At 44.4% G+C, this 23,577-nt stretch overlaps 3 protein-coding genes across 3 annotated transcripts in view; 1 reads left to right on the top strand and 2 right to left on the bottom strand.

The window, feature by feature from the left end:
- Positions 1-1,115: 1,115 nt before the first annotated feature.
- pkdc (protein kinase-like domain containing) lies at positions 1,116-3,215 on the bottom strand. The gene is made up of 3 exons (XM_046302335.1): positions 3,139-3,215; positions 1,560-2,850; positions 1,116-1,499 (listed from the first exon to the last, which is right to left on the bottom strand). Exon 2 carries the CDS (start codon positions 2,829-2,831, stop codon positions 1,872-1,874), a length of 960 nt encoding a protein of 319 aa, XP_046158291.1. The 5' UTR covers positions 2,832-2,850; positions 3,139-3,215; the 3' UTR covers positions 1,116-1,499; positions 1,560-1,871.
- Positions 3,216-3,281: 66 nt separating this feature from the next.
- LOC123997782 (calpain-7-like) lies at positions 3,282-19,750 on the top strand. The gene is made up of 19 exons (XM_046302334.1): positions 3,282-3,704; positions 4,024-4,132; positions 5,019-5,176; positions 5,543-5,610; positions 7,137-7,364; positions 7,653-7,739; positions 7,904-8,030; positions 8,317-8,496; positions 8,660-8,806; positions 9,016-9,122; positions 9,469-9,589; positions 10,635-10,879; positions 12,366-12,501; positions 12,609-12,684; positions 12,760-12,905; positions 15,390-15,452; positions 15,555-15,685; positions 16,366-16,458; positions 18,355-19,750. The coding sequence occupies exons 1-19, from the start codon at positions 3,603-3,605 to the stop codon at positions 18,497-18,499; spliced, it is 2,469 nt and encodes an 822-aa protein (XP_046158290.1). The 5' UTR covers positions 3,282-3,602; the 3' UTR covers positions 18,500-19,750.
- A 2,725-nt stretch (positions 19,751-22,475) lies between these two features.
- LOC123997781 (SH3 domain-binding protein 5-like) overlaps positions 22,476-23,577 on the bottom strand; it is a 49,897-nt gene continuing 48,795 nt past the window's right edge. The window contains exons 8-9 of the mRNA XM_046302333.1: positions 23,181-23,435; positions 22,476-22,838 (exon numbers count right to left, since the gene is read on the bottom strand). Of these exons, the coding sequence (XP_046158289.1) occupies positions 22,621-22,838; positions 23,181-23,435 (473 nt within the window). The 3' untranslated portion in view covers positions 22,476-22,620. The remainder of the gene's footprint in view (positions 22,839-23,180; positions 23,436-23,577) is intronic.

Below are 23,577 nucleotides of genomic sequence, written 5' to 3'. Positions count from 1 at the left end.
GTTGCAGGCAGCAGAACGTTCTCTACGGTGTCTCCAGACTCTGTCACATGTGCTCAGTGTGAACCTACTTTCATCTGTGAAGAGCACAGGGCGCCAGTGGCAAATTTGCCAATCTTGGTGTTCACCGGCAAATGCCAAACGTCCTGCACGGTGTTGGGCTGTAAGCACAACCCCCACCCCCCACCTGTGGACGTCGGGCCCTCATACCACCCTCATGGAGTCTGTTTCTGACCGTTTGAGCAGACACATGCACATTTGTGGCCTGCTGGAGGTCATTTTTCAGGGCTCTGGCAGTGCTCCTCCTGTTCCTCCTCGCACAAAGGCGGAAGTCTCCTGATGTACTGGCCTCCATGCTCTGCTGACAGACACAGCAAACCTTCTTGCCACAGCTCGCATTGATGTGCCATCCTGTTTAAGTGTTCCCTTTATTTTTTTGAGCAGTGTATATCTAATTTCCCCATAGGCTTTGGCCAACGTGCCATGCCGGAGTTAGTGCCTATAAAAAGACGCCATTACTATTATGCTCTATACAACAGCTGATCCAAAGGGTGTGTGGCATATGTCAAAACTCTTCTGCAGTGGGATACATTTGGGAACTCTCTAAAAACACGCCACTTCGATGCAGGTTAGGAGAGCATTTTCACGAATCCTAACCCTTTTCCTAAAATTACTAGGTTAGGAGAATTAGGTTAAGGTTTGGGAAAATCACTTTTGGTCATAGCTGTATTGAAGTGGGGTGTTTTTAGGGGATCTCGTGTGCAACAGCTGATTACAATATGTCGCTAACTACAGTTATTTTGGCTGGATCTGACTCCATCTCATCTGCACTGATATGAAAATTCCAAATAGGTGAAAGTACTATTGTGGGTCGCTATCAGGGAGATGCCTTCAACTATCCAGCACCTATTTTACATCCGTGCAGATAAAGGAAAGAGAAATACACTTCACACTTGATGCACTGTGGTACTACATTTTGGTTCTGTTTTCGTTAACTTGTCCCCATAGAGAAAGCATAGGGAATGTGTCATTCTTTGTGGTAAATAATATGGATACAATGGAAATGGTTAAAAGTTCTCAAATTCTTACAAGCTATGCAGAACCAAAACACTGCAAGGTGCGAATTAAAAGTGCTTTATTAAGTTTATCTGCAGATAACAAATTGCAGCTTAGTCACGAAACGTGGCAATTCCTTAAACTGTGTAGGCAATGCCATACACCCTTACATAGAAAAAAAACGAAATGTCTCGTCTGTCAAATGTTGAATAGAATGATATTTGAACTGCCGATTGTCCGTAGTGTTGGTCCGTCAACTGGCCATTTCTTGTTGTTGTACATATCCACAGTAAAGTATTATTAAACCGGTTAAAGTACATACACGTGATGCATACTAACGGGTGTTTACATGGTTTTGTGCATATGGGTGATAGAAATGTATGTACCTGTGCTCTAAATTCAGTACCTGTGCTCTAAATTCAGTACCTGTGCTCTAAATTCAGTACCTGTGCTCTAAATTCAGTACCTGTGCTCTAAATTCAGTACCTGTGCTCTAAATTCAGTACCTGTGCTCTAAATAGTCGGGTAAAAACTTTCAGTGAATATGGTCTCAAATTTCGAGCAGCTGAAGAACCAGCCGCACAGACAACTGCTAAAGTAAGTGTAAATGTAATTTAAAACATTCTAGCTTGTAAGGAAAACCTTTTTCAGGGCATTGTTTGATTGTATACCATAAATTGGGCTCAAAGTCGGCCTAATAAATCAATCTTCTGCTCTCCCAACAACACACAGCAAATCAGTTTTTCTGATCTACATCCCTCAATACAATCCAGTCCAATCAGCAGGTGATTGATGAGCCTAAATGGCAGAGGCTTAAGTCACCGTTTCAGTTTCCTCAGCACCTCTTTAGTCAGCTGCTTAGTGTATCTGTTGATCTTCCGGTGTCCTGGCATCCATCCCAGGAGAAAGCGATGGAAGTCTGTCCAGGCAAAGGCAAACATCTCCCGCCACTCTTTCTCCAGGGCAGCAAAGTCCACCTGCTTGGTCACTGATGCCCTCAGTTCTGTGAAGTAGTAGTCCAGCAGGCCAGGAACCCTCTTTTCAAGCTGTTTCTCCTCTATTTCCTCCAGGAGGTAGACAACATCCTTCATCCCACAGCCTCCGCCCACGTACTGAAAGTCCACTGCCGCCACACCCTGCCCACTCCCAGAGAAGCAGAAGTTGGCTAGTTTGGCATCTCCGTGAACGATTGTCTTGAAGCTGCATTCATTGAGGATCCTGTCAATCTCCCCGGCAGCTGCTTTGAGCTGGGCGTCGTCCATGGTATTCAGCTCGTCAGGGCGTGTTTCCAGGTGCCAATAGGTACCTACGGGCCACAGTCCCTCTGGCACCACCCCCAGGAAGAGGCCATGGAAGTGGGCCAGCCAGCTGAGGCAGGCCCTCATCTCTGCATCCCTAACGCTGGTTCTTCTCTGGTCGAAGCCCACCACATCCAGGTCCTCCAGAACGATCAGCTTTTCGTCACCGTATGAACAAGCAGCCAGGCAGGCTGGCATTCGACAGCCATCATTGGTGGAGTAGTTCTGGTACCAGTGCGTCTCCACTTGGTAGGACCTCACCTTGCGCATGTGGGACAGGTCTGTGTTCCAGCCTCCAGGGTGCTCGGCCTCCTTTGGGAACATGACATGTTTGACAACGACAGAGGGGCGGTCACAGCCATCTAAATGGACCCTCACAATCTGGCCATAGCCGCTCCACAGCGTCTGGATTTTGTCACCAACACGCAGAGCCTTTGCACCACACTCCTGCAGAATAAGGTCCTGATATTCTTGTTTCATCCTGAAGTCTTTCACCAGACTGAAAAATAACAGATTAGGTTGTGTCAAAATCTGTCAAAACGACATCTTTTCACAAAAGACTGATAAATTAGGGCATTAAAGTGTTGACTGAAGGAACAACAAAGTAAGCATGCGCACAGTTTGATTGAGTAGGAAATGCAAGTCTATGCGTTTTACACACATGGAGGAAATTGAACTTCGACTGAAACTATTTAATTAAGTGTCATATTTCAAATCCACACACCACCATCTCACGAGGGACATAGTCAACACATTAGTTAACAACGCCAATGTGCGTAAAACTCACGATGAACATGTGTTGCACGTCGAGTTGTACTGTGTTATGTTTCGATCATGAATACTCTTCAATGTGGACTGGAGATTTACATCAATCAATGGCGCAATACTGCCACCAACTGGATTGGAGGGTAAAAGCTCTCGTCATCGTTGGAGCTACCCGGAAGCTAAAACATGGAAATGACTTATGTTGTTGTTATCGAGCAGAAAGTAGCTCGTCTACTTGCTAGCTGTATATCATAATGTTTTACGGATATTGTCAAGGCGGTTGTTTCTATTTCATTCATTTGATAATCTTATTTTAAAAACCCAAATTCTGGAACTGTAACTCATTGCTTTGATTTAGCTGTCTGACGTTCTATCAAGTTCGGCTTGCTAGCTTACGCCGCTAGCTAGTTAAAGTTAGTTGCGAATGACAGGGACAGTCATATTTTCCAGGCTGTATGAAGGCGTATGAAAAAACGTTAGAACAAAATGGATTGCACGGCACTGGAGCACGATGCAGTTAAATTTGCTAAAACTGCTGTCATCTGCGACCAGAATGGAAAATACAACGAAGCGGTCTTCTATTATAAGGTGACGTTAAGGACTCTGAAATGGAGGTTGTGGAATAACTTGCCGCACTCCACATTGGCTTTTACTTTCACCTGCATCTTATCGTCACCATTGTGGAATAGACGACTTGATCACTGATGCACTTTTCGCCTTTAGAAGTGGCATTCCAGTGTTTACACCTGTGTATTCAGCCTTTAAGGGATATCCAGAAACTCAAATATTATAGGGTTAGTTACCATCTTAGAGGTAATTGACCCATGGTTAAGACACGCTTGTATTTTGCTACATAAAAATACATTTGTCATTTTGAAAGCAATAATGTTGGTGTATGTGATATTAGGAGGCGGCACAAGCCCTGATCTACGCCGGCATGGCAGGGTCTAAACTGGAGGGCATCCAGGATAAAGTCAATGAGTACCTGGACCGGGTTCAGGCCCTGCACAATGCTGGTGAGTCCAACTCAACAGTGTAGGGAAAGTGGTGATCCTCAATAACCACTTCTGATCCAACTTCATTCACTCTCATACTCCATCCAGAATGAGTGGACCCATATTCATAAAGCATAGCAGTGAGTAGCCTACAGTGCATTCGGAAAGTATTCAGACCCCTTGTCTTTTTCCACATTTTGTTACAGTACAGCCTTATTCTAAAATTAATGACATTAAAATGTTCCTCAGCAATCTACACACACTACCCCATAGTGACAAAGCAAAAACAGGTTTTTAGAAATGTTTGCAAATTTATTTGAAAAAACAACAGAAATAGCTTATTTACCTAAGTATTCAGTCCCTTTGCAATGAGACTTGAAATTGAGCTCAGGTGTATCCTTGAGATGTTTCTACAGCTTGGAGTCCATCTGTGGTAAATTACATTGATTGGACATGATTTGAAGAGGCACCTGTATAAGGTCCCACAGTTGACAGTACATGTCAGAGCAAAAACCAGACAGGATTGTGTCAAAGCACAGATCTGGGGAAGGGTACTAAAACATTTCTGCAGCTTTGAAGGTCCCCAAGAACACAGTGGCCTCCATCAAATACAGATGTCTCAAGAAGACCTGAGGTGATTACAGACCTGAGGCTGTAATCGCTGCCAAAGGTGCTAAGACAATGTACCGAGTAAAGGGTCTGAATACTTATGTAAATGTCCAGCAACCGAAAGGTACCTGAGCTGCCAAGGTGAAAAATTGGTCGGTGCCCTTGAACAATGCACTTAACCCTTATTTGCTCCAGGGGCACAGTACTACCATGGCTGTAAAACCACATTTCACTGCACCTATCCAGTGTATTTGAAAATATATATTTTTAGTGTTCCATTGTGTCCTACCCCATGCAGTTCAAGCTCAAAGTAGCGACCCTCTGAAGAGCAAGCAGCAGGTGGATCTGGAGCGGGCCCACTTCCTGGTCACCCAGGCCTTTGAGGAGGATGAGAAGGGCAATGGGGACGAGGCCATCGAGCTCTACACACAGGCCGTGGAACTCTGCATCCAGACGGTAGGGACTGTTCAGGAAAGGCCCAGGCTTCTTTTAGGCCTGCTGTGTGACTACAGGGGCAACTTTCACCACTGATGCTCTTGTATTGAGCAAATCAACAACAACAAAATGAGCTGTATTCAGCTATACAGACCGCTGTATCAAACATTATACAGGATGTTAATTCCTGGGTCATCACCAGGTCCAATGGAGGTATAGTCAGGAATGAGTATAAGAACAGTTTATTTGGATAAGGCCATGAACCCACCAGTCTTCATTGTATGTACTGACATCCCTCTTGACCTAGACTCTAGGGTACATAATGTGTGGCAGGTGTCAAGTGTAACTCTCCCCTCACTCCTTTTCTCCCACTTTCTTTTCTCATAGTCTCATGATACGTCAGACCAGGGGCTGCAGGGCAAATTGAAGCAGCTGGCTCGTCAGGCCCTCGATAGGTAAGGTCACTCTCCCCTCCTCTCTATAGTGTAATATTTCTAGTGTTGTATACAGTGCATTCAGAAAGTATTCAGACCCCTTTACTTTTTTGACATTTTGTTACGTTACAGCCTTATTTTTAAACGGATTAAATAAATACAAATTCTCATCAATCTACACACAATACCCCATAATGACAAAGCGATTTTCCCAAATCTATTATAAATAAAAACCAGAAATATCTTATTTACATAACTATTCAGACCCTTTGCTGTGAGACTTGAAATTGAACTCAGGTGCATCCTTGAGATGTTTCTACAACTTGATTGGAGTCCACCTGTGGTAAATTCAATTGATTGGACATGATTTGGAAAGGCACACACCTGTCTTTACAGTTGCAAGTGCATGTCAGAGCAAAAACTAAGCCACGAGGTCGAAGGAATTCTCCGTAGAGCTCCGAGACAGGATTGTGTCTAGGACCAGATCTGGGGAAGAGTAACAAAAAATGTCTGCAGCGTTGAAGGTCCCCAAGAACACATTGGCCTCCATCATTCTTAAATGGAAGATGTTTGGAACCCCCAAGACTCTTCCTAGAGCTCGCCACCTGGCTAAACTGAGAAATCGGGGGAGAAGGGCCTTGGTCAGGGAGGTGAACGAGAACCCGATGTTCACTCTGACAGATGGGAGAACCTTCCAGAAGAACATCTATCTCTGTAGCACTCCACCAACCATGCCTTTATGGTAGAATGGCCAGACGGAAGCCACTCCTCAGTAAATGGCACATGACAGCCAGCTTGGAATTTGCTAAAAGGCACCTACGGGGAAGCATGGTGGTGGCAGCATCATGCTGTGGGGATGTTTTTCAGTGGCTGGGACTGGAAGACTAGTCAGGATTGAGGGAAAGATTAATAGATCAAAGTACAGAGAGATCCTTGATGAAAACCTGCTCCAGAGTGCTCATGACTTCAGACTGGGGCAGCGGTTCACCTTCCAACAAGACAACGACCCTAAGCACACAGCCAAGACAACACAGGAGTGGCATTGGGTCAAGTCTCTGAATGTCCTTGAGTGGCCCAGCCAGAGGCTGGACTTGAACCTTGATCGAACATCTCTGGAGAGACCTGAAAATAGCTGTGCAGGGACACCCCCCATCCAACCTGACAGAGCTTGAGAGGATCTGCAGAGAAGAATGGGAGAAACTCCCCAAATACAGATGTGCCATGCTTGTAGCGTCATACCCAAGGAGACTTGATGCTGTGATCGCTGCCAAAGGTGCTTTAACAAAGTACTGAGTAAAGGGTCTGAATACTTATGTAAATGTGATATTTCAGTTTTTTAATTTTTTTGTGCAAAATTTCTGAACCTGTTTTTGCTTTGGCATTATAGGGTATTGTGAGTAGATAAGGATTTTTTTATTCTGAGAATAAGGCTGTAACTTAACAAAATCTGAAAAAAGTCAAGGGGTCTGTATACTTTCCGAATGCACTGTTGATCAAGGAACACCAACCCAACCGACCAACCAACCAACCCCTTTGTTTCTCTCCAGGGCGGAGGGGCTGAAGGAGTCCCAGTCCGCCAGTCCCTTAGCCCAGTCGCCACAGGACAGGCCGGGGCCCTCAGGGGCCAAACCCAGTGGGGGGCCTTGTCCCGTCAGACAGTTCTTCCCCCTGGGGCCTGACTTCTCTCTCCAGGACCGCCCCCAGCCAGTCAGGCCTGTCCAGTCCAGCGAGCCTCAGGGTCAGCGCTACACCTCAGAAGAGATCGAGGTGCTCAGGTGAGCAGACTGGGATATATCTGGACTCATATCTGGACTCGTAGAATCATAGAACATGGTCAACACATTGAGTTTAGGCTCCCAAGAAGCAATGATCTGTGGTTCCATAATATTCCCCATTTCTCTAGGAGCATAATGCCAGTGTGTGACTTGTTTTTCTAAAGGTTAGGCAGTAACACACCTTTGTTTGGTAAAGGTTCAGGTTTGACTCGCATCTACATTTTCATCTGCGGGGTAAGGTACACACGTTACATTTCTCCTGATTTTCCTCTCCTCTTTTCTACATAGGAGCACGTCCAAGATCAACGGCATACCCTTCGTCCCCTTCATGAGTGTGGACCTGAAGGAGAGATTTGCCTTTCCTGTTCCATTCTCGTAAGTCAGGATATTCTTGTTCCTTAGTAAGTGGGTGTGCGGATTGTGTAATACATTTCTACCAGCAACCAGAAAGCAGATACTATCTGGAGTGCCACTTGATTGCATTAATTTTTAATTTGTGATAAACATCAGACTTTTTATTCTCTGTGGATGCTTATCAGGGACAAACTAGGCAAGCTGGCCCTGTCTCCCAAACAGAAAACCATCTTCTCCCGCTGGGTTCGCCCTGACGAGATCTGCAATAACCCCACCATGATCTTATCTGTATCCAGCTTCAGCATCAAACAGGTCCGGCCACACACACAGCCGTCAATATTCAATATCAATAATCAAGACCAAAATGTTCCCAAATGTACCCTGTAAAATACAGAATTATTTAAGGTGTATTGGAATTGACTCATCATCAGATGGTGCCACTTGTACGTATGTTTTGACCTACCTACTTTATGGACAATCTGCTCTAAACTGAATACCTCTCAATGTGATGGATAAAACTGACAGATATACCTCCCATACTGGTGGTCGGATGTCAGTCTCATAATCTTATTGTTGATCACCTACTCTCTCCCGTTAGACGGTGGTGTCTGACTGCTCGTTCGTGGCGTCGTTAGCCATCAGCGCTGCCTATGAGCGACGCTACAACAAGAAGCTCATCACCAGCATCATCTACCCCCAGAACCGACGCGGGGAGCCAGAGTATAACCCCTGTGGGAAGTACATGGTGAAGCTTCACATCAACGGTGTGCCCAGGAAGGTAACACACTGCAAAACCTGGGAACTGGGTCCACTGGTGCTCAATGTCATTGAGATAAGCTAGAAAACCTTACTCTCTAAATGACTAGACTGTCACTGTAAAGCTGACAGTGTCTACCAATGGGTTGTATTGTTGTAAGTGTTCCCCTTCCTATTCCCTGCAGGTCATTATAGACGACTTCCTGCCATGTGGTCAGAATGGAGAGCTGCTGTGTTCCTACTCCAGCAACAGGAACGAGTTGTGGGTCTCCCTCATAGAGAAGGCCTACATGAAGGTCATGGGAGGTTACGACTTCCCCGGCTCCAACTCGGTGAGGGAGTTCCCCCTGTGAAAGTACTAGTACTATCCCCTGTACTTTGCTCTGTCCAATAGCGAATGTTTCAGAGCTAACGAGTTCCCTCATTCACACCGTGTGCTAAATTCCACCGTACGTGATTGGGCAGTTGGTTCTGTTCCCCACCTTGTTATTGCTGTTCTCTAAAGTGTGATCTCTATTCTTTCTGTCTTATTGTATTGTAGAACATCGATCTGCACGCACTCACTGGCTGGATCCCAGAGCGTATCGCCATGCATTCAGACAATCAGTCATTCATCAAGGACGACACCTTCCGCATGCTCTACCAGAGGTGAGACACGCAGACACAAACACACACTCATTAATTCACCCATGCACACACTTAAGGGCCTACATAGTCCATCTGCTCTGTAGAATTCACACTAAGAGCTATAGAACTAAGAGTCTTACACAGTTTAAATACTTTATTTGAATCCACAAATCATATTACATTTGCAAAAAGATACATACACACACACTGAGTAATGCCACTATTCCATCCTCCAGTCAGGTATTGATTTTTCATGATTACCTTTGCTGTCAGATGGTAATATACATGGTTATCAATACCACAAAGTTTTGTCACCTCGCCAAGATAGCTGACCTGCTACTCTCACATCCCCCTCCTCTGATGACAGGTTTCATCGGGGTGACGTCCTAATCACCACGGCAACAGGGGTGATGACAGAGGAGGAAGGCGAGAGGTGGGGCCTTGTGCCAACGCATGCCTATGCTGTTCTGGATATCCGGGAGCACAAAGTAAGTGTTTGTGTTAGCATAACCACTCATGGTTGTTACAGTAGCTTGTTAGCAAAACCACTCATGGTTGTTACAGTAGCTTGTCAGCATAACCACTCATGGTTGTTACAGTAGCTTGTCAGCATAATCACTCATGGTTGTTACAGTAGCTTGTCAGCATAACCACTCATGGTTGTTACAGTAGCTTGTTAGCAAACCACTCATGGTTGTTACAGTAGCTTGTCAGCATAATCACTCATGGTTGTTACAGTAGCTTGTCAGCATAACCACTCATGGTTGTTACAGTAGCTTGTCAGCATAACCACTCATGGTTGTTACAGTAGCTTGTTAGCATAACCACTCATGGTTGTTACAGTAGCTTGTTAGCATAACCACTCATGGTTGTTTCGGTAGCTTGTTAGCATAACCACTCATGGTTGTTTCAGTAGCTTGTTAGCATAACCACTCAGTTGTTTCAGTAGCTTGGTTAGCATAACCACTCAGTTGTTTCAGTAGCTTGGTTAGCATAACCACTCAGTTGTTACAGTAGCTTGGTTAGCATAACCACTCATAGTATAGCATGCTGTGTTTTATTTGTATCTGGTCAATTCCATTTATGTCTTTGGTATTTTATTAGGATCCCCATTAGCTGTTGCAAAAGCAGCAGCTACTCTTCCTGGGTTCCACACAAAACATGAAACAACATAATACAGAACATTAATAGACAAGATCAGCTCAAGGACAGAACTACATATATTTTTTTAAAGGCACACGTAGCCTACATATCAATACATACACAAAAACTATCTAGGTCAAATAGGGGAGAGGCATTGTGCCGTGAGAGACTGGCATGGATAGTATTTATATCAGCCCTCTGAATATAAGGAAGAGCTAGACTGCTCTGTTCTGGGCCAGCTACAGTTTAACTCAGACTTTCCTTGCAGCACTCAACCACACGACTGGACAATAATCAAGATAAGACAAAACTATAACTTTGTAACTTTGCGCATTGTTAATGTGTTCTGCATGCATGCTAAGCTTCTGTGCCATTTGATCTGGCTCTCAGGGGAAGCGGTTCCTACAGCTGAAGAACCCGTGGAGCCACCTGAGGTGGAAAGGCCGCTTCAGTGAACGGGATGAGAAAAATTGGACCCCAGAACTTCTCAAATACCTTAACTTTGACCCCAAGACCGCACAGAAGTTTGATAACGGCGTGTTCTGGATCACGTTTGAGGACCTGTGCCAGTACTATGATGTCATCTACCTGAGCTGGAGCCCCGCCCTGTTTAGAGAGTCTTCCTGTATCCACAGGTCAGTCAACAACAGCCCTCTTATATCTCCCACAAGGGTCTTCTATACCTATAACCAAGTACGATACAGTGCGTTCGGGAAAGTATTCAAACAAACTTAACTTTTTCCACATTTTGTTACTTTTTCTTACGTGATTAAATCATTTTTTCCCCCTCATCGATCTACACACAATACCCCATAAAGACAAAGCATAAACAGGTTTTTAGAAAAAAAATTGCAAATTTAATACAAATAAAAACCAGAAATCACATTTGCATTAAGTAATTCAGACCCTTTACTCAGTACTTTGTTAAAGCACCTTTGGCAGCGACAACAGCCTTCCTTCGGGTATGACGCTACAAGGTTGGCACACCTGTATTTGGGGAGTTTCTCCCATTCTCTGCAGATCCTCTCAAGCTCCATCAGGTTGGATGGGGAGTGTTGCTGCACAGCTATTTTCAGGTCTTTTCAGAGATGTTTGATCAGGTTCGGGCTCTGGCTGGGCCACTCAAGGACATTCATAGACCAGTCCCGAAGCCACCATGCTTCACTGTAAGGATGGTGTCAGGTTTCCTCTAGGCGTGACGCTTGGCATTCAGGCCAAAGAGTTCAGTCTTGGTTTCATCAGACCAGAGAATCTTGTTTCTCATGGTCTGAGAATACTTTAGGTTCCTTTTGGCAAACTCCAAGCGGGATGTCAATGCCTGTTACTGAGAAGTGGCTTCCGTCTGGCCACTGTACCATAAAGGCCTGATTGGTGGAGTGCTGCAGAGATGGTTGTCCTTCTGGAAGGTTCTCCTATCTCCACAGAAGGAGCTCTGGAGCTTCTTGGTCACCTCCCTGACCAAGGCCCTTCTCCCCCGATTGCTCCGTTTGATCAGGCGGCGGGCTCTAGGAAGATTCTTGGTGTTTCCAAATTCCGTCCATTTAAGAGTGATGGAGGCCACTGTGTTCTTGGGGAACTTCAATTCTGCAGAATATTTTTGCTAGCCTTCCCCAGATCTGTGCCTCAACATAATCCTGTCTCGGAGCTGTACGGACAATTCCTTTGACCTCGTTGCTTGGTTTTTGCTCTGACATGCACTGTCAACTGTGGGACCTTATATAGAAGGTCGTGTGCCTTTCCAAATGATGTCCAATCAATTGAATTTACCACAGGTGGACTCCAGTCAAGTTGTAGAAACATCTCAAGGATGATCAATGGAAACAGGATATACCAGAGCTCAATTTTGAGTCTCACAGCAAAGGGTCTAAACACTTATGTCAATAAGGTATTTCATTTTTTTTGCCAAGCATTCCAAAAACCTGTTTTTGCTGTGTCATTATGGGCTATTGTGTGTAGATTGAGGATTTATATTTATTTATTACATTTTAGAATAATAATAACTTAACAAAATGTGAAAAAAGTCAAGGGGTCTGAATACTTTCCGAATGCACTGTGTGTGTATAAAAAAATACACGTGTTTTGATATGTGAAGTATATTTCTGGTTGTGTGTGTCCCTGCAGTAGCTGGGATGGGAAGCAGGGCCCTGTGAAGGATGCCTACAGCCTGGCCAACAACCCTCAGTACCGGCTGGAGGTGACCTGTCCTGCAGGGGGCACTGCTGTCTGGGTTTTGCTGACCAGACACATCACTGACAAGGTGCACACCGTCTGTCTGGCTGTTCAACACCACACAGTATCAGACAATGTCTCATTTTTTTCCCATAGAAACAATAATCGCTCTGTTTTTGTCCTTTTGATGTTCAGGATGACTTTGCACAAAACAAGGAGTTCATCACCTTGGTGGTTTACAAGACAGAGGGAAAGAAAGTTTACTACCCTGGTGAGTTTCTCATGGAAGTGTGTGTGTATCTATGTGTGTGTGTTTCCTCTGACTGTCTCGCATGTTCCTCCTCAGCGGACCCTGCCCCCTACATAGATGGGATCAGGATCAACAGCCCCCACTACCTGACCAAGATGAGACTAACCAGCGCTGGAACACACACATTCACACTGGTGGTGTCACAGTACGAGAAGCAGAACACCATCAACTACACCCTGAGGGTGAGACACACACACACACACACACACATATATATTGTGTCAGATACATCTCCTGAGTGTCAGATCTGTCGCTGGCAGGTAAACACTGCGATCCTGTTGTACTGCGATCCTGTTGTACTGCGATCCTGTTGTACGATCCTGTTGTACTGCGGTGCAGAAGTGACCATATAGCATGCCTCAAGCATCTCACAATAGAGCGTGAGAAAAGAGAGTGGGATGGTGGGGGTGAAGAACAAGAGGGAGTGGGGGAAGTTGGAGTGAGGGCACATGAGATGAAGGATAGAGGAGAAGAGAGAGAAGAGTCTTGTTCCACTTAATGAGTGTCAAGTGTACATACACTACAGTTCAAAAGGCCAGCATCCCGGAGTCGTCTCCTCACTGTTGACATTGAGACTGGTGTTTTGCGGGTATTATTTAATGAAGCTGCCAGTTGAGGACTTGTGAGGCGTGTGTTTCCCAAGCTAGACACTCTAATTTACTTGTCCTCTTGCTCAGTTGTGCACCGGGGCCTCCCACTCCTCTTTCTATTCTGGTTAGAGCCAGTTTGCGCTGTTCTGTGAAGGGAGTAGTACACAGCGTTGTACAAGTGTCGTAGCAGAATCAGAATTAATGAGGTAACATTGATTAAGATGTTTTATTTACATAATAATGTGAGATATTTGTCATTAGAATGTCTCCTTTTGGATAATAATGTTGGCAGTTGCATTTTCCTCATTCCTCTCCAGGGAAAAGTCACTTGGGGCCCAGAGAGGGGAGAGGTCAGGCTTGTCTTTTATCTGTCTGGTAATATGCAGAATATCAGAAAGGGAGAAGTCAGAATTGAACAGTGTCTTCCAATGTATCTGTTAAACCATGTGAAGGGCTCCACAATGTCTGTACCAGTCACTCCCCTCTGTGAGTTTATCCAGGAGGGCGTGTATTTGAGATGGGGGTATCTAGAATTGACAATTGATTTATGCCATTGGATGAGGTAATGTTTTGGTACTTAGAAGTATATTTGGCTATGGGATACTCCTATTTCAAGTAAAAGGCCCTTTGTGAAGTTCCTATTATCTGTGGTTCGTCATTGTGAGTTGAGAGGGGTGGATCTTTGCTATAAAATATCTCAGTTGCCATTATCTCGACACACTCAGAATTCATTTATAGACACTGAATTCATCTGAGAGTCACAGGGCTATGGTGAAGCTCATTTAATTAAAATATGAAGTTTATGTATAACTCTGACTGGTGTGTGGTTTGTAAACTCTCCTTTCACTTAGTAATACAGGAAATTTCCACGACACGAGATCTTCAGTTTCTTGGCAATTTCTCGCATGGAATAGCCTTCATTTCTCAGAACAAGAATAGACTGATGTGTTTCAGAAGAAGTTATTTACTTCTTTAATGAGCACAGCAGTTTTCAGCTGTGCTAACATAATTGCGAAAGGGTTTTATGATCAATTAGCTTTTTAAAATGATAAACTTGGATTAGCTAACACAACGTGCCACTGGAACACAGGAGTGATGGTTGCTGATAATGGGCCTATGTAGATATTCCATAAAAAGTCTGCCATTTACAGCTACAATAATAATTTACAACATTAACAGTGTCTACACTGTATTTCTGATCAATTTTATGTTATTTTAATGGACAAAAAAAAAGCTTTTCTTTCAAAAACAAGGACATTTCTAAGTGACCCCAAACTTCTGAACGGTAGTGTACATATACTGTACACACAAGGAATATTAAACTAGATCTGTTGTTTCAGAATGTAGAATTATACATGACGCAGCCTCCTTTGTCCTGCAGTCTGAGTGTGTGTGTTCATATCCATGCAGATTGAGTCTTAAATGAGGTGTGCTAATTATTTCATTAGAAACAGTTCTGTATCAGAACCCACTTGCAGAACTGGGAAATCAGTTGAAAGAGAGCTTGTGAGTTTTCTGCAATTAATTGCTGTGTGTGAAAGAGAGATGGCGAGAGTGAGACTTTATTGGTTTGTATATGAATGAGTAAAAGGCTTTGTGTGTGAGTATGTGACCCAAACCTTTTTTTGGTCATTTATATTTCATAAACTCCCCTTACCAACTGAGCTGAAGTCTTTGAGGAGCTGTTATTTGAAGTCTCACAAAAACAACATGTTTGGCCTCTGTAGAAGAGAAGAAACCCTGAGAGTAGTTGAATGTGTGTCTTTCTGAGAATGAAAGAGAAAAGCCAATCGCCAGAGGAATATCTCTAGCCTTGACTTAGCAAGCAGCAAACTGGCTGTGAATCAATTACTGCACTCTCACTCCCTTAAAAATCATCCGGAGAATTAGTGAATTGACGTTCAGTCTCATACTCAGAAGAGTTCTCGTGAGGTATGGATTGAACATGATTTCCTCCGTCTGAATAAGAGCTGGCCAGTATTCTTGCTGGAGTTTCTTCCTGATGTTTCTATGTTGTGCTGATCACATCCCTGCTCATTCAGTTCCAACAGAGTAATAGGCGTTTCCCTCCAACAGGTCTACTCTGGATGCAAGTTCTCCTTCTCCAAGATCCCAACGCCCTTCACTCATACCAAACGGGTAACATTTACTTCCACTTGTCTCTTTGTTCACATTCTCTATTGGCATGATAACAAAATCACCATCTTACATTGTGAAAGCCCCCTCTCTCTCCCTGTGCAGATCAATGGCCAGTGGAAGGGGCCGAGTGCGGGGGGCTGTGGGAACTACAAGGACTCGTACAAGCACAACCCAATCTACCAGTTTAACCTGGAGCGCCCAGGACCCATGCTCATAGAGCTACGCGGCTCCAGGTAAGACTCACTGAGGCCTGCAGGGGCCCTCCACACCACTGGGGGCACTACACCCAGTGGGGACACTTTACGGCCCAATCACAATTGATGGAGATAAAATGGGTTCCATTGAAATGAATGTCTTCTTGTAACACAGCACTTTTAATACTTGAGTGTTCATCCTGTACGTCAAACCTTCTCTAATCCGAGGTGACTACAGAATGACTGCAAAATGACTACAATGCAAAATGTAAATAATATGCATGGTCTGCATTGTGTCTGACAGTCTGACTCCAATGAGACTTTGTCATGACACGTCCAGAAAATTTGAGCCGTCACAGAATACGATTGCCAGGTGTAAATGTGACCAGACAGAGTAACAGTCAGTTTCCAGTGTTAATACACTCCCTTACGTCATCCTGTAGGGGTCATCTTTAATAGTTCATCTGGTGCTCCTAATTAAAACGAGATGACTCTCTCTCTCCCTCCAGTTTGTGGTCATTAGCACTGCTAACTAAATACTCTCTCTCGTTCTCTTCTCTCTCTCTTTTAATGCGTTGGTGCTGTATTGTACTGGCCTACCAAGAATCTGACGTGCTATGTAGTTGTTATGTGGTTCTGCCTCTCTCCCTCCGTAGGCAGTGCAGCGCAGGTTCTGGTTGCTTGTGTTATTGTTATCATGTCTCGGTCTCACCCTCTAGGCAGTACAGTGTGGGCTTTGAGATGGTGACCGTGTCGACTGTAGTAGAGCCAGGACCTGCAGGCCACCCGAAGAAGAACAGTGGAGACTACAGGTACTCACCCAGGATTCACAGGAGTTAAACGCAACATAGGAGATAGACAAACACACTATCAGCATATAGAGGTATTCAGGGATCGTACATAGTGTTGAGTTCCAGATGAGTTCAGAATCAATCCTAATATTAACCCTTTACACTCGTGGGAATTAGCCTATATAGATAAGGCTAAATTGAAATATTTATGACAGAAGAGATATGGAAAGCATATGCATAGCAATGGTAGCAATTAAAAGGGAACAGTTTGGAGATTATGGGGAAATTATTGGACTAAAGGTGAGGATCTAACAGTTCACCTGACACGACTGAATTCAAACATTATACTGTTGATTTGATGTGCATTTTACATTTACTGTAATTTTACCGCATTTGTTGATAATGAAATCTGAAAATACTCATTCATTACCATAACAATATTAATGGATTTGGGGTACGTCCAACATAAGACAAAAAAATGAAGGGTTTGAGTGAGAGGTCAAACTGGTGTCTCCAAGTGTCTACGCACCTCTCCTAAGTAACTTCAATACACTTTTATGACTAAAAGACGAGTTTTCAACTACACGGTTCTTTTTTTTTTTTAGCTCTCCTAGCTGTGCTGAGCAAGCGCACTGGTAGGTGTTTTGTTTGGAACACAGCCCTGCATCCCCGCCATCACAAAATAACGGTTGTTTACGCAATCCAAAAACGATCCATTATAAATCCCAATCTGGGTCAAGGGTGGGCATTATTAAATGATAAAATATGATTTTTACAATAGGCTTTCACAAGCCAATTCAGCCCGGGTCTGCAGCTCGCCCCAAAAAATCCCAATACAACAAACAGGCTCATTCTGTTCAGGACATCCCACGGTGTAACGCCATGTCATCTTGTACATTAAACATAGTGATCATAAACGTTGACACTGTATATTACATGCATTTCGTATGGTAATGAGAAGTGGACATTTGGGCTCACAGGTGTTTGGCCAAACGGCTCAGTCAAAACCCATACAGAGCTGTGAAGCGGAGACCCTGAGCTCTGACCTCATGTATAGCATGTTACTGTACCCCTACTGCGTTCCAATGTAGGCGCTTATCAGTGTCCAAATCGGCCATTTTCAACCCGGGTATGAGTGTCATTTTCCTACTGTGAAACTCTGAGCTTGTTTAACTCCAATGTTGGTAAACATAAATGTAAACAAACACTATATAGCCTCAACGTGGTTGAAACGATCATTTTGATATCTATGGTCAGTCCTTGCATTCATGGCTCAACTGACTAGGTATCCCCTTTCCGTCTATGAATTTGAAAGTGGTTACATTTCTCCAGGCCCGTCCCTCAGCTTTTTACTTAAACAGGCGGGGTGACCACTTGAATGCATCCATCATAAAATGTTATGCACAGGTTAAAGTTCAGTGTTGGAACATATATTGGGGACACATGATTCTCCAAAGCCGATGACCTGATGACATGCTGCCTAAATGTGGTGGCTACAGTCACAACACTGAGGGAACATTGACATCTGAGAACCTCGTATCTGACCTCTGGGATGTCTATGCTGATTGACTTAGCCTGGTTCAAAGATTGAGGGTGTACTGAAATGAGCCTTACTGCACATTTGCAGTACAACATTTTCCTCACATTTAGACCATGATTTTAGATGATCCTGTAGATGAGGTTAAAGCAGGTTAAATTTGTATTTAATATCAGATAATTTCTATAAATTATTCAGATAATCTGCTCTGCTATTGAACACATTGCATGCATTTTTAGTGGGTTATGAAACAGAAAATGTCCAGAAATGGTGGTGGACTGCATTGTAACATGTTATGAAGGAATGGAGATTAGAAAGGGTGCTATTTGAGACTATTGAGACACAGCCAGAGTGACCACCCCCCCTCTCTCTCTCTGTAGGTGTGGTTTCTGCTACATGGAGGCAGACCATGTCCCTGCTGGCATCTACAATGTCATCCCCACCACCTTCCTGCCCAAACAGGAAGGCCCCTTCTTCCTGGACTTCAGCAGCGCAACGCCCCTAAAGGTCTCCCAGCTCCAGTAAGGAGAGGGGGGAGGATTCAGGGGTGACACCAGGAATAACTTGCTCACAACATGGACACACTCACTGTTCCCTAAACTCTGGGTGGAACATGTCACGACTGCAGGAGGACCCCAAAGAGACTGATGACTTTATTGATTATTATCAAGGGTATTTGGAAAGGGACATGTTTGTGGTATGGAACATAGCCCTCTATGTGCTGAGGTGTGCAAGAACATGTTCCAAAAAATGTTAACTGACTGAGTAGTAACTATCAGAGCTAATGTTGAAGGTGCTTTCTTCCTCCTTTCCCATAATGACAGATACAGTAAATGATGTCACAACAACTATGGCCCTTATGATTTTCAATGTTCAATTACTTGCCACTTGTTGACCGCCAGTCTAGGTACTCAAGAGGCAGTGCTGGTATTTACCAAGAACGAAGCGTGGCGTTCTCAACTGCAACTGTCTTTCTCAGGAGACCGCACCACAACAGGGATTTCTCTGTTGCACAGGAATGAAGACTAATCTCTGGCATTTATAAGGATGTGTGACAGGCATGCAGGACCTGTGTCTGTGTGGTTGCAAAATTCTAGGAACTTTCAATAAATTCCCTGGTTTTCCAGATTCCTGGAATCCTCCGACCAGGATTTAGAGAAAACCAAGGAATTTAAGTTCCTGGAATTTTTGTGTGTGTGTGTGTGTGTGTGTGTGTGTGTGTGTGTGTGTGTGTGTGTGTGTGTGTGTGTGTGTGTGGGTACTCACGTGGAAAACAACTGTGTGTGTGTGGGTACTCACGTGGAAAACAACTGTGTGTGTGTGGGTACTCATGTGGAAAACAACATTTGAAACGTATCTGCAATCTTCAGTCTCTTGTTTACGCTTCAGCAAGGACTTGACCGCTTCACAGCGGTTTCTCCTTCTCTGTTAACAGTTTGTCAATGCGATACAGTCTTGTGGACAAGACCCACTCCTCAAACATATTTTTACCAAGGAAAGTGTGGACTTACTGGAAGAGCGGAGACCCCGTACCATGTAGACTTATTTTGCATTAGCAAAATGGCTGCTCTGTCGTTTCATTCTTCTTTACATATAATTACATTTATGTTTTCTTCCCCTTCCAGTGACTGTTAAAGGGCAACTATAGCTGCTGTTTCCACTTATGTCAAATGCAATAGTCTGGTTTGATTTTGCTCAACTTGCACTAAATGTGGAATGATGTATTCAAACATAGCATTGATGGAAATCAGAAAATGTTTTGTCTGTGTTGGTGAAGATCTGGCCTGCCTCTTGTCTGAGAGCATTTGAAAACAGAGCGTGTTGCATTTGCAGTAGCTGGTCACAACCTCTAAGAAGAATCACAGGGCAGAGAGAAGAACTACCAGGCCTGAGGGAGGGATCTGGAGAGGTAGAGGAGAAACAGAGAAGTGCAGTAAAGAGAGGGAGAGAACAAAACAATTGTTTAGGTGAAAGGCAGGAATTTAATCCCAGAGGCAGATTTGACAACTGACAAATACTGCTGAGTCAAGTGTCTGACAAACAAGAGGAAAGCAAATATGACGGGAAATCTGAAAACCAGTTCAACTTTTGTCATTGTGAACAAGATCCTATAATCTAGTTCTGTGCTGCCTTGCCACTAAAGATCTTCACTTGGCTTAGCCATGGCTAATGTCAAACCTGCTAACATTCTGAATCGTGTCGCCCTACAGTCTGCAGCACGTGGCTTATACGTCAATGGGGAATCCCAGCACAGATGAGTGGTTCTAATGTGGTTAAGCATGTTAAGGTTTGCCAATGAGGAGCCAGTGTGATGTAAACAACCCACAAGAAAGCAATGACCTGATTGTTTTTGTTGTTGTTGCAATAGACTTATCTGCAGCGATTAGACCAAGAAAAAATACCAGTATAGCCCAGTTAGTCAGAATGGCTACAGGCTAGTCAATTACTGTATAGGGTTCTGACATACATCTACAATTATTTGACATGTTTTTATAGAATAACTTTTAAAAATATCTGCCTGGGATTTGGGTCATTTACCAAATAAGATCTTGAGTTTGGTTGACCAAAGAATTTCAGGCTAGTGGGGGGGGGGGGGGGGGGGGGGGGGACGACAACGTTAGTTGATCTACATTGCAGTTAGATCTTAAGAAATGAACAAAGGCTTACTGCAGTGAACATCACTTTTAATGGATTATTTTCAGAAAACAGGCACATTCAACTGTGAAGACACAATGGAAAGTTACTCTTAACATAATGGAAGAAAATGGCTACGACAGGGACTGTTCATAGTCATATCCTTGTATTCCACAGCGGAGGGTGACAGAGATAAACATCGACACATCATTACATTTGTACACTACATACATAGACTGGAGCGTTCACAATAACAAATAGACTGCATACGCTTGTGCAATAGCTTGCTTTTCTCATAACCCAGTGACCAAATACCTTTCCCCATGTGGCCATGGAGCATAAGGAGACCAGGAGAGGAAGCCAATTGAACACTATTTGAGACAGACGACGAGACCTCAGACATCTGACAGTCTACTGTGTGCCACTTTAGCCAATATGGATCTACAACTTACAGGAGCTGATACTGTCCACCAGAAACCAACAATATCAACTATCCTGTCAGTTTCCACAAAAGACCTCGTCATTCTTCACCATCATCAGTTTCATTGTCATCCAGTGTCACTTTCTCCTCAATATTGGTCCAAGACAAACCATCCTCAGATTCTGAGAATTACCTGGCTGGCCATTTTCATTCCGTTACAGGGGGCTCTATGTGATAGTGTCCATGGGCAGATGTTGTTATCTAAAGTTCTGTCCTTGCGCTATTGCTCAGTTCGTTAGTGTTACCGACCGTGGGTGGACGTTGTCCCTCAGTACGGGGCCCTTGGGGATGCCATGACAGGGAGATGGATGGAAGGAGAACTAGATGGTTGACAGTGTCTGGGGGCCCATTTCCCTGGCACCACATCAGTGTGGTGCCGATGAACCACAGGATGGAGGGAGCCAGGAGGAAGAGAGGAGGGGAGGGTATATCTACTGTAGCCTCACCCCACACAATTATTCTACTCTTGGAATCGATTCCAAGTCCAGCTTTATGTGTACTGTCGGCGAGATGGAATCACAGATCACTGGGAAGTGAGTTGAGCAATAGAATACAGTTATTTTCTGTCCAATTCCAATTCTGAAGACCCCTATTGGACAAATGCACGGGCTGTCCGAAGAGATGCCAGCCAGGGGCTGGTAGTGTGTGTTTGGTCTCCATGGTGACATGAAGCAGTAGCCATAGGCTCTATATGCCGTACACAGGATTACATAATGGTGAGAGTATTCAAAAATCAACTATCTGTGAGAGGATATAGCAGAGTAATATTACAAGTTATTCACAAAACTTTAACTCCGTAAATGTACTTGTTCCTTTTTATAAATCCTGACTTTAAATCCTGGCCTCATGCATGCTCTTCGTTTACAAAAGCATAACACAGATTGCTGTCAATGTTTGTGTATTCTACTCTGTATTGGTAAAACAGGTGGCATCAAGTTTTATAAATAATCCCCATTTCTAATAGTCGAAGCTAGGAGTGCATTCTTTCATTTACGAACAACAGAATCACATCTTGTCTGGAAGTGCAGCTCCCTCTCAGGGAGAATATCACAGTAAAAAAAACACTGTTTATCCCATTTCGCCTCATACCATGGGCCCCCACCCATAGGGCGTTAGCCAGCACGGTCCTTAATGTGTGTGGAGTTCAATAGGGAATTATGGGAAGCCAATCTGACTGAGGAAGCTATGGGTGGGATGTCAAAAGTTGAAAGGTCCTTTCTATAGGAAGTGGTGGTTTCATGACATCACCAACCCTGGGTTGGGTCTTAAGTCTCTTCATCATCATGATCCATAGGAACTGTATATACACTGACCATTTAGTTCATGGTGTCTCATACTGAGCCACTTTTTATTCACTTAGCCAGTATTAGTTAATGGTGTAAATTGGTGTGTGTGTGTGTGTGTGTGTGTGTGTGTGTGTGTGTGTGTGTGTGTGTGTGTGTGTGTGTGTGTGTGTGTGGTGTTACTGGTAATACAGCATGTTGGCACACAAAGCCGGTGATGGGGTTAGCTTGTGGATTAGCTTTCCTCTTCACACCCCGTTGATCAGGACCACAGTTTGGGTGGGGGTCTGGGAACGGCTTTGACGTTCTCGCTTGGTGTTCTTGGAGTTGACGGTGCGCGAGCATCGAAGAGACAGGAAGCTGAGGCGGACCTCCAGGCCCGTGGTCTTGTTGGTGTTTGGTACGGTGGTGCTGTTGTTGTTTGCAGTATTGTCCAGCTCACCCTCCGCTCCCTCTGCTCGGTCACCTGAAACACACAGAGAGGTATGCTGTGTGAGCCAGGCTCTTAGGGACCCAGTGGAGATGAGGATTTATCCCCCAGCAGTACTGCTAACCTGTACCTCTGCACCTGCTCTGGTCTAAGCACTAGGCAAGCTGTCACTATGACTAATAGGTCTCTCCTCTGGCTCAGGTGCAAGTCAGACAGGAAGTAGAAGACGATATGTCTTACTGAAAATAAACACACCATCAATCTATCTTCTTTTTCACTTGTCTGCATATGTACACACTACCTCATACAGTATGCACACACACTCTCTAAACCCAGCTCTCCTTTTTTACTTTTTTGGCCGCGCACACACACACACACCTCTCTCCAGGTCACACTCAGGTGATGATGCCCCGCTACACTCGCTGCGTGGTCCCAGGACAGGCGAGATAAGGCCAAAGTCAGACAGCGAGACTGGGCTGGGAAGGTCCAGACTGCAGGGGCGTGAGGAGGGAGCAGGGGAAGAGGAGGGGCAGGGCGAGGGCAGGTCCTTGGGGCTGCAGGTGGAGCGGGTCTCTGAGTCCTCCTCTGACATGGCACTGCTGCAGGTCTCATCCTCGAACGACTCGGACGTCACTGCAGAGACCGAGGGGAAGAGTGGTTGAGATGTAACAAGCCTTTACTGTACAACTGAGGAGTGCACATGCAGAGCATCAATGTGGCATCCACTAAATAAAAAAATACACACCGCGAGAGAGAGAGAGAGGCATAGAGAAAG

The sequence above is a fragment of the Oncorhynchus gorbuscha genome, linkage group LG15, assembly GCF_021184085.1.
Source record: "Oncorhynchus gorbuscha isolate QuinsamMale2020 ecotype Even-year linkage group LG15, OgorEven_v1.0, whole genome shotgun sequence".
NCBI classification, from domain to species: Eukaryota; Metazoa; Chordata; class Actinopteri; order Salmoniformes; family Salmonidae; genus Oncorhynchus; species Oncorhynchus gorbuscha.
This window is presented reverse-complemented; position numbering and strand designations above follow the sequence as displayed.

Coding starts and splice junctions, on each gene's coding strand:
- pkdc (XM_046302335.1), bottom strand. CDS start 2,831: ATGAAACAAGAATATCAGGACCTTATTCTGCAGGAGTGTGGTGCAAAG.
- LOC123997782 (XM_046302334.1), top strand. CDS start 3,603: ATGGATTGCACGGCACTGGAGCACGATGCAGTTAAATTTGCTAAAACT. Junction 3,705..4,023: donor AAGCGGTCTTCTATTATAAG/GTGACGTTAAGG, acceptor ATGTGATATTAG/GAGGCGGCACAAGCCCTGAT. Junction 8,031..8,316: donor CCAGCTTCAGCATCAAACAG/GTCCGGCCACAC, acceptor CTCTCCCGTTAG/ACGGTGGTGTCTGACTGCTC.